At 43.8% G+C, this 10,700-nt stretch overlaps 1 protein-coding gene across 7 annotated transcripts in view; it reads left to right on the plus strand.

The window, feature by feature from the left end:
* The window catches only part of DMD (dystrophin), a 1,939,942-nt gene extending 1,933,465 nt beyond the window's left edge, over positions 1 to 6,477 (plus strand). For all 7 annotated transcript variants that reach the window (XM_045855895.1, XM_045855896.1, XM_045855898.1 and 4 more), the window contains one exon: positions 3,936 to 6,477. In XM_045855895.1, coding sequence (XP_045711851.1) covers positions 3,936 to 3,947 — 12 coding nt within the window. In that variant the 3' untranslated portion in view covers positions 3,948 to 6,477. The remainder of the gene's footprint in view (positions 1 to 3,935) is intronic.
* The last annotated feature ends 4,223 nt before the right edge of the window (positions 6,478 to 10,700 follow it).

The following is a 10,700-nucleotide window of genomic DNA, read 5'->3' on the forward strand; positions in this document are numbered from 1 at the left end:
ACCCATTCGAGATAAGAGGAAATGTGGGGAGTCTTGAGGGTTTTTTAATGCCTCTCCTTGGGTTAAAGGGGGGTAGGGTGCAGCGCTATCACTGAGTGTGGTTTGGGGTTTCACGGCGGAAGCTGCTTCACACTTCTGTTCTACCGGGAATATTATCTCGCCATTGAATTGCCCAACCAAATGACTATTTGGTGACAGAGAGTGTTCAGTGACAGCTCAAGTGAAACAAAAGCGTCCTTACCAAGAGTTTAACGTGAAGGACACGAGAAGGAAAGTTCTCTCGTGGACAGCCACAGCATGTAGTCATCTGGGAGACGGGCTGGACAGGTGGAGAGTCCTTGCAGGGAAGGGTTCTGGATCCTTAGCAATAGGATGGATGAGAGTAGCCACGGATTAGTTTGAACCAAAGGAGTCACATCGGCAATTCTGCCGGTGCCATGCCGCGCAGGTCTAATGGACTGAACAATCCTTCAGTGCATCCACGCCAGGGTTCTTGCCAAGGCTGGGGCGGTGGGGCCCCGGGAGGGCGGGCGGGCGGGGTGGGCTGGGAGGAGAAACTGACGACACTTGAATCGGTGAAGCCTTGAATACTCCTGACGGCTTGCCTGGCCCACACACTTCTTAGTGAGACTTCTTGGGTTCATTCTTATGGTAAGTGCCCCTTAAAATTTATTTTAACTTGTTGTAAAATGTTGCACCACAATTTTGACCGCCCTGAACACATTTCTCTCATGAAGGAATTTTAGAAAAGGCCAGAAGATATCATTGAAGTCATGTAGGCATTTTGGAAAGTTTACTACCTGAGGTGCATTATAGTCAGATAAGTTTCCAGAAAGCCAGAGAATCAAAATAATAATGCTTTTTATGCTATGAAAATACCCCAAATATACAGTAGAGCAGAGCTTTTTCTTTCAAAGCTTGAAATTATAGAGAAGAAAAGATAAGGACATTTCACTGCAGTATTCTGGCTTCGCTCTGGCCAGTTGAATGCTAACCATTTATTTGGGAATTGTATTTTTAAAAAATAGAGTGCCAGATTGCTATTGAGGTCTTGGATCGCTGCCAGAAAGTCTCGATTCCAATCACTGCGGAGGACGACTCCCTCAGGCAGCGGTGGCGTGTAAGGCGGAATGTGCCGCAGTTAGCGCCAACGTGAAAAAGCATCCCTCGGCCCTGATGCGCAGCGCACGGTGCCTGCAGTTCACCGGGCCTTGCTCTAAACGGGATTCAATTAATGCTTTCTACAGATGTATTTTTGTGTCGTCTTGTGCCTGAAGCTCATTCCACATGCCTGTCATCCTGCCTTTCGTACTCACAGGATCAGATTTTCATTTGGACTTACCTGTCAGGTGAAATTAATGACCCCCCTCGTGTTCTGCCCTACACGCGTGGACGGCCGGACTGGGGTACGGCTCTCTTTTCCGTACCCACGTCACAGTGTCACGGCAGTTTTATGCCTCTGCTGGATTGAGGTGTATGATTCTCTGGGGTCGTGTTTTGTCAGAGTTTTTTCCCTGGCTGTAATGAAAACATCCATGGAAAATACTGGGATCATTATTCTGGTGAAACAGGTATTTGTAAATAAAGTCACCAAAGGCATACTGTAAATAGGGAGAGGTGACTTAACGTCATCTTTCTAGCACGGGGAGAGCCACGAGGTCGTTGGTGAGCATGAACAAGGCCACCTACCATTTTGTGGGAGTGTGTACGGTAGACTAGGAGTAATGAAGAATAGCGGCACCTGGTAACTTTTTAAACTGCAGGTAGCCCTAGAAGTCACGCGTGCTGAGACAGTCACGAGTTTTCTGTGCGGGTAGTAACTGAACACCAGTGCAGGGAGCAGAAGCCCCACTTGGTTATAGGCAGGAAGCCCTCACTTAACATCATCAATAGGTTCTGCAGCTTTAAGCGAAACGACACATGGTGAAACCTCTTTTACCGTAGGCTGACTGATACAAGACTTGGGTACCTATGACATTTCATGGATGTTATAACAAAATGACGCGAACAAAATGATGTCATTCGCAGACTGCTGTCCCCTACAACTGCACTTATTTGTCCTTATTATCTTTAGAACTGTAGCCCCCACCCCCAGCACAGTCTGAAATAGGCAACTCTTGACTATTACCAACAAGCCAATGGGGGAAGCCTGAGTTCTTCCCTGTTTTATGGTTTGTAATAATATATTTTCTGTCTGCAAGGTGGACTGCAGTATAGTCGTAGGTGGGTGACGAGAGACAGTTGAAATTCTATGCAGATACCGGGTTGCGAGGGTCTGCAGTTTTGTTTTTACCGGCTTTGTTCGTTGCCGTTAAGATTGCAAGTCATTACAACTGTGCAGCTAGTCCAGCCGCTGTCACATTTGCATGGACAATTGTGATTTGCCGAGGCTGCCGGGCCGTCCGAAACAGACCCAAGAGAAGCGCTCTCGCCTGGTAGCGTCAGTTACGTGTTTCTGCTCCGAGCTCAAAGGAACAGCAAAGGGCCCTCTAGGTCTTCCTGTGGTTACGATGGGCTAGAAAAGCCCAAGACACTTTCAGCCCCCTGGAGGGCCGCCAACCCGTCGGCCCACTCCAGAAGGCAGTACATAGGCTTTGTTACAACTTCTTGTTTGTGGACTCAATCAAAATCCAGCGTGGGTTTCTTTCTTTTTTTTTTTTAATAAAATTCTCACTGAAACTCTTTGCACTAACAAAGCGCAAAGGTTTACACAGTTGCTCCCCTTAATATAAATGGCTGGGTGGCATCACACTTTTAATGTCTCAACTGGATCTGGTGCCGGCACTATGAACCCTCTGCAGAGCCTCTCGAGTGTGTAAAAACAACGGTTCTTGAACTAAGTATGAGAACAGAATACCTGCCCTAGTTCATCTTTAATTTTTATAGAGATTTTAGCTGATATTATGAGAATCTGTGAAGTTGATACATGGCAAGGTAAGAATAGCCTACCTAGGAAGGCATTTTTAGCTTCAAAGGCAGTACTTGAATAGTGGAATGGTTTACTGATGTCCAAGAATTCAAATAAGCCATATGAAAATATGGGACATATATGAAAAGTCAAGTCACACTACCCTGTGTCTCAAGGTATTTCACGCTAGATCAGAATTGTGCCACAGAGGACCCTGGGAGATTGTGCCACCTTCGCGCTCTGTGTTGGGCATTGATGCCGGGTCATGTCATGTTCTGATTAAAAGGCTGTCCTGATAGTTAACCCTCATTTAGGAGGAGATCAAAAGTGGACTCACAGGATACCTAACTTCGTGCTAAACATGTGGGTCATATTATAAGTAGGCTCCAGGGTAATGGGGAATGCAGAGTGAGTTCTATTCTGACGCTGTCTACCTCTAATGGCAACAGTGTACAAAAAGGGGCCTTCGAGTGTTTGTTTTGCAAGTCAAGGAAAAGCAGAAAGCACGTCAGCACCTCCACCATAGCCTCAGAGGTGAGGCAGCAGCTTTGAACGGTCGTGAAGTGACGGTGATGGCAATGGCGTGGTGGTGGGAGTGGCAGTAGTTATGGTGATGGTTGTTTGGTCATCCAAAAATTCAGCTCAAGCACACAGTCAATAACCTCCCACAGCACGGTGCACAGATGCAGCCCATCATGAAATATTCCTGGGATGACAGGAATGTTGCGCTTCCCCGTGGAATCTTTTCGGACTGCATGGGGAAGATGAGTGCAGACCGTTTTCCATTGAAAGGACAAACAGCAGGCTGGTCGGATATTGAGCTGATACTAACAACATGCAGTGGCTTCATTAACAAGGCTTTGCTTCTTCCTGGAAACCCGGGGAAATCCAGCCCTGCTGTGCATACCCTTGACGCAGCTTCTGTGTTGTCCTCACCGAGAAATGGGGAGCAGTTTCCCAAATGGCCGAGAGGGGGGTGCAGATCCCTGCGCTGTGTAAAAAGCCTCTCTTTCTCTCTGTTTTCCAGGACAGAATGTAGGAAGCCTTTTCCACTTGGCAGATGACTTGGGCCGAGCGATGGAGTCCTTAGTGTCAGTCATGACAGATGAAGAAGGGGCAGAATAAACGTTTTACAGCTCCCGGTTCCCGCATGGTTTTTATAATATTCATACAACAAAGAGGATTAGACAGTAAGAGTTTACAAGAAAAAAAAATTCTATATTTTTGTGAAGGGTAGTGGTACTATACTGTAGATTTCAGTAGTTTCTAAGTCTGTTATTGTTTTGTTAACAATGGCAGGTTTTACACGTCTATGCAATTGTACAAAAAAAAAGTTATAAGAAAACTACATGTAAAATCTTGATAGCTAAATAACTTGCCATTTCTTTATATGGAACGCATTTTGGGTTGTTTAAAAATTTATAACAGTTATACAGAAAGATTGTAAACTAAAGTGTGCTTTATTAAAAAAGTTGTTTATAAAAACCCCTAAAAACGAACACACGCACACATGCGCACACACACGCACACACAAACTTTTGAGGCAGCGCGTTGTTTTGCATCCTTTCGGCGTGATCTCCATGTGAAATTCATGGCTTTTTTTCTTTTCTTGCACATTCAAGATAGGACTTCCTCTAACACTACCAATGACTGCGTCACATTGCTCTTTTGAGAATCGTTGACTGAGTGGAACTGGCCGTGGGTTTTCGTTTCATACATCTATATGTCTATAAGTATGTAGATACTGTAGGTATATAGACGAATAGCTAGAAATTCCTAGAGACCTTTTAAATTTCTTGTTCCAATGTTCCTGCCACTCGCTAATGGCAAGAAAGCACTTCCGGTCAACCAGGCGTACCGGCTCGGTCTAGAATGAAATGGCCCTGGAGCCAGAGGGAAGGGACCGCCACCCTGAACCGTTGTCTGGGGGCTCCAGATGTTTCTCATTTTCAACTTTCCACTGACAACTAGGACACTGAATTTTTCTTAAAAGGAACATAGGAATGAGTACACGGGGCTTATTGTGTCTGAGTGATCTGTTGGTTGACATGTTCAGCTTCCTGCTGTTGCCAACGCCACGATTCACATTGAATGATGCTTCCGTGGAAGTCCGAGCGACGGGAGGCATGTCCACTCCCAGAGACGAGGAGGGCTCTGGGTCTGCGGCCCATCCCTCTGAGGGAGGAGGCTGCTCCTGAAGTAATTGGATGGATGTTCATAACCACGCATACAACTCTGTCTAATCACAACTAAATGATTCTTCCTCTTCTTGCAAACAGCAGTGGGTGTTATGGTTCTTTTTTTTCTTTTTTTCTTTCTTTTTTAAGATTTCTTTTTCTCATTGCAGTGAGTTTTTAAATGCCATGAGACTTGATTTAAAATAACCCTTGGGAAAATGTAAGGCAGTAGCCCCATCACACTGTGGTACTCTTACATATCCACCCAGAAGTTCATGAACTGTATTTCCCTCCTTGGCATTTCGCTACAAGTAATCCCACACAGGTTGGTGAGTGGGAACGCAGATTGATTCAGATGCTCCAAAAGGTACTCCAAACACTTTTGGGTGGATTACACAGCTTAAATTGTTCAAAAAGTGGAGAAAAAAAATCAAGAGGACTAGCTGGTAGGAAAAAGCTTTATTCTTTCATTATTAATTAGTCTTTGATTTTTTTTAAATATCGTTCAATCAATCAATAGAAATCACCGTATGACCTATTATTTTGCAAATCTGTTACCTCTTACATCAAGTGTAATTAACTTTTGGAGAGTGGGCTTTGTCCATTATTTTATTAATGATAATTAACATCAAACATGGCTTTTCATGCTATTTCTACCTCACTTTGGTTTTGGGGTGTCCCTAATAATTGTGCACACCTGATTTCACGGCTTCACCACTTGTTCGTTCTGTGAACATTTTTCCCCGTTTTCTGTTTTCCTTTATAATTTCCAAAAGAATACCCAAAGCTCTACAGTAACAAATTACATTAAGATGTGGTTTTAGTCTTGCATTTTTTTTCCTTTACATAACACTGGACTTTTTCCCTTATCTGAGGATTTTATTTTGTTTAACCACGACTTAAATCAAGGGGTTGTTTTACTTCCTACTAAGAAGTTTTAAGTTTCATTCTAAAATCAGAGCTAGAGTGCATAATTTTGTTTTAAACTTTTTGTTTTCTCTTTTAGACATTAGCTCTGGAGTGAGTCTGTCAAAGTATATGAATAAACATTGAGAGCTTTATTGCTACATTTTACGCATAATTTGGACATTATTCCGTGTTCTGTATAACCACTGAGTGTTAAACTGTAAATCATAATCAGTGTAACTGAAGCGTAAACATCACATGGCATGTGACGTCATTGTTTTCAGGTACTGAGTTCTGACTTGAGTATCATAATATATTGTGTTTTAACACCAACACTGTAACATTTACTAATTATTTTTTTAAACTTCAGTTTTACTGCATTTTCACAACATATCAGACTTCACCAAATATATGCCTTACTATTGTATTATATTACTGCTTTACTGTGTATCTCAATAAAGCACGCAGTTATGTTACAAAAAAGCATTGGCTGGACTACAGTACTTTGTTTTTATTTTCACGTAGTTATTTAATTTTCCAATAGGTCATTCACGCAGATGGTGGGAAAACGCAAAATCTCAAAAGGCAGACCGACCGTAAATGGACCCTGACACACATCAACCTCACAACCCTGTGAATAAATGTTATTAGGAAATTTCTTAGGTATCCTGCCGCAGTATCTTTATTATTATCTAAGCAATTACAAACACATGTTCCTCCTTGTTTCCCTTTTATTACACAAGATCACATCCTATTTATATACCTTCCTTTTTTTTATTTATTCACTTTTAAAGAGAGGGGAAGGCATGGAGAAAGAGGGAGAGAAACATCAATGGTTGCTTTTTGCATGCGCCCCAACCAGGTACTGAACCCGCAGCCTGGGCATGTGCCTTGACCAAGAACAGAACCCGTGGGCTTTCTCTGCAGGGCAACGCCCATGCAACTGAGATACGCTGGTCCTTGCTTTTTTAAACTTAAAATGGATCTTTCCGATTCAATATACAAAATACATTCCCATTTTTTATAGCTGCATAATATTCCACTGTGTGTTTGTGGGCTACTGTTTAAGCAGTCCCCGTTGGTGGGATATGTGGGTTGTTTTCGGTCCCTGCTGTGGTAAGCAATACTGCACGTCACTCATTTCTCCCTTCACTGCTGCAAAGAGACACCTGTGCGGCATTCCGAGACATGAGATTTCTGGATCAAAGGTGGTTTGGGAGACCACTTTTGTGCAGCAACTGTGATGGCGTTTGTTTTCTATTTTAGTAATAAGTACTATATGAATTACCCAGTTGGCAATTGACACTTGCTTTTCGAGAATTACCTATCACTTCTGTCATTGTTAATGCTACTCAGCCTAAGGAGAAGTCTGAGTAGTAGGAGTCTCACCTAAAAAAATGCCAGAGCCCTGGTCGGCGTGGCTCAGTTAGTTGCAGTGTTGTCCCATAACTAAAAGGTTTTGGGTTCGATTCCCCATAATGGCACATACCTAGGTTGCGAGTTTGATTCGTTTGATCCCTGGTCCAGGCGCCTACAACCGTGGGTTGGGTACATATGGGAGGCAACCAAAGGATGCTTCTCTCCTGTCAATGTTTCTCTCCCTCTCTCTCAAATGAAAAAAATATCCTTGGGTGAGGATTTTTTTAAAAAGTGCCGCAGAACTGGTTCTGGGGAGGATACCCCCACCATACATAGTCATGACCACCACCAGGGGGCGGTCCTACTCTGCTTCTCCAGCTGCAAAGGAGGCTACAAAAATGGGGTACAGGATCAGCTCCTCAAACAAGAGGCTGTCTTTGCCTGCCCCCAAGATTCATGGTGAGGAGCTCCCCAACAGGGTTCAAATGCCAGGGATCCAAAGAAATTATAAAAGTTCCCTCGTTTCAGCCTATTCTAATGATTTTGGAAGTAACAGATGGTCAAGCTCATTAACACTAATGTTAAGTGAGTGTGGCATCTCTGATGAACTCAATTAGGAACTTTTTGAGAGTGAGGTGATAATCCCAGCTTAAGCGATTGTTACACGGAAAAACTGCCCTGGCCCTAGCTGGTGTGGCTCAGTGCATTCATGGAGTGCCGGCCTACAAACCAAAAGGTTGCCAGTTCGATTCCCAGTCAGGGCACATGCCTGGGTTGCAGGCCAGGTCCCCAGCAGGGGGCGTGTGAGAGGCAACCACAGATTGATGTTTCTCTCCCTCTCTTTCTCCCTCTCTCCCCCTCTCTCTAAATAAAATCTTAAAATGTAGCCCTCTGGAAGTAGGGAGCATATCTCATTTAAACAAACAAAAAAAGACTGTCCCAGAAGTCCACATATACCAAGATTAATTTTCACCCTATTTAAGTGAGTACATCATTCATCTATCCTGCCATTCCCCACACCTGCCTTTGTTGGAACCACCAGACTGGCGGTTTGGATGTCACTCAACCAGGGAACTGAGGAATTTTTAACACTTCCCCAGGCCTAAGACAATTGTGCATGCGTGCCCCCAAGGAGGCCATTTGGCTTTCCATTCCACTCCTGGCACAGGCTGGAGGGGAGGGAATTATTTCAGTTAAAAATTAAAATGAATCAAGCCAGTGCAGACTGTGCCCCAGCAAGCAAAATGTGTGTTCGGGAGGAAGCATCAAGACTAATGGATGTGTGCTGCGGCACCGCGCTGGGATTTCCCTTGCATCGGTAATGCTCTGATGGCGGAGTGAATACAAAGGCGACCGCTGGCACGCTTGCAAACACTCTGCCCCCAGACTAAGCATAGGAAGGACATGAATCGAATCGTTTCGCACAGTAGCAAAGCCCCTGGAGCAGGGACCACAAACACATTCTCCATTGCTCCTTGGACTTCAGAGCTGCTGTGATCTCGTGGACTTATTTGACAACACGAGAGCGGCTGAGAGCAGGTGGGAGCGGCCACGCGCCAGACATTCCATAAATAAGCAATGTTGTGTGAGTGTGTTCAGTGTGCAGATGTTTGAGAATGGCTGTCGTGTACGGAAAAGGTAATGCACAGTAACTTGAGGCTTAAAGCCTATACGTATACCGCATTTTTCAGACCATAAGACGCACTTAGGTTTTAGAGGAAAATAGGAAAAAAAATTTTTGAAGCAAAAAATGTGGTAAAATATTTAATATAAACAACATAATATTTCACCAATGTAAATGTGAACAGAACTCAACGGCAGCATTAACAACCATTATTTCTCCCAAATTGGGGGGAAGGAGTATCTTATAGTCCAAAAAATACAGGAGGGTGTGTGGCTATATATATTGAGGATAAATTTTTACTATTTTGAAATAACTCAAACTTACGGAAAAGTTGCAAGAATAGCACAAAGAAACCCCACACACCCTTTACCCAGATTCAACAATCGCTTCTATTTCTCTCTCTCTCTCAGCTGTTTTCTTCCTGGAGAATCTCAACAATAAGTTTTAGACACTGTGCTCTTTTACGCTTAAGTACCTCCTATATATATTTCCTGAGAACTAGGACATTCTCTTACATGACCACGCTGCCATCATCAAAAGAAGGAAATTTAACATGACACACATATGTCATCCACACAGCCATATCTAAGTGTCAATTGCGTGATGATTTTTTGTTTTTAAGTTATGCATTTCCCCGGCCTGGTCCAGGATCTAATTCATGACCACATGACGCTCAGTCATGTCTCCTTCGTCTCCTTTGACCGAGAACAGTTTCTCCGCCTTTCAAGGTCTTTCAAAGACCTTGGCGTGTTTGTTTAAGAGGACAAGCTGCCTTTTTGTAGAACGTGCCTTCACTTGGGTTTGATGTGACCTCAGGCTTAGATTCCTGGTATGTGTTTTTGGTAAGAATACGACACAAGTGATGATGTGTCCCCAGCACATCATAGCAGGAGGAATTTGGTATATGTTTTACTTTTATTTTTTAGAAGATTTATTAGTTTTTAGAGAGAAGGGGAAGAAGGCAGAAAGAGAGGGAGAGAAACATCTATTTGTTGTCTCTATATGAGTACAGACCCTGACTGGGGACTGAATCCACAACCCAGGCATGTGTCCTGACCAGGAATCAAACCCACGACCTTTCGCTTTGCGAGACGACGCCCCACCAGCTGAGCCACACCGGTCAAGGCTCTGCTTGGTATACATTTTAAAGTCAAATTATTCCCTTTTTTGGTTTTATTTTTTTATTGTACTTCTTTCCATTACCATTTAGTCCCCTTAAAGCCTAATTATTCGTAATCCTCTGGGTTCCACTTAGAAATCTTAATATTTTCATATGTATAATGTAGATGATGTGTATAAGAACAGTCACTTTCTGAAAGTTCTAGTTCAACACAGCAACACAGGAGGTTCCAGAACCCCCTTCCGAACTCACTTCCTCCCACAGGCACACGGAATCTACAGCTCCATACAGAGCAATTCCTGAAAGAGCCCCAGAAAGCAGCTGAGTGACTCTTACACATATCAGGCAAATGGAAACACACACACACACACACACACAGTGAAATGGGTAGAAGAGGCTGAGACACAATGTCACCATAAACCCCACCCCTGTCACGGCAACACACGACCAGGAGGGAACTCGCAACTCCCAAGTTCTCCCTGAGGAGTGCAGGGTTTGGACCCCACGTCTGGTACCCCAGCTTTTAAGTTTCCACCAGTGACACGGGCCCCGGAAACATGTAGCTGTGAAGGCCAACAGGGCTTGTGCCCATGGGACCCAGAGGTT

Source organism: Phyllostomus hastatus, unplaced genomic scaffold (assembly GCF_019186645.2).
Source record: "Phyllostomus hastatus isolate PE091 unplaced genomic scaffold, TTU_PhHast_1.1 phas_scaffold_12, whole genome shotgun sequence".
NCBI classification, from domain to species: Eukaryota; Metazoa; Chordata; class Mammalia; order Chiroptera; family Phyllostomidae; genus Phyllostomus; species Phyllostomus hastatus.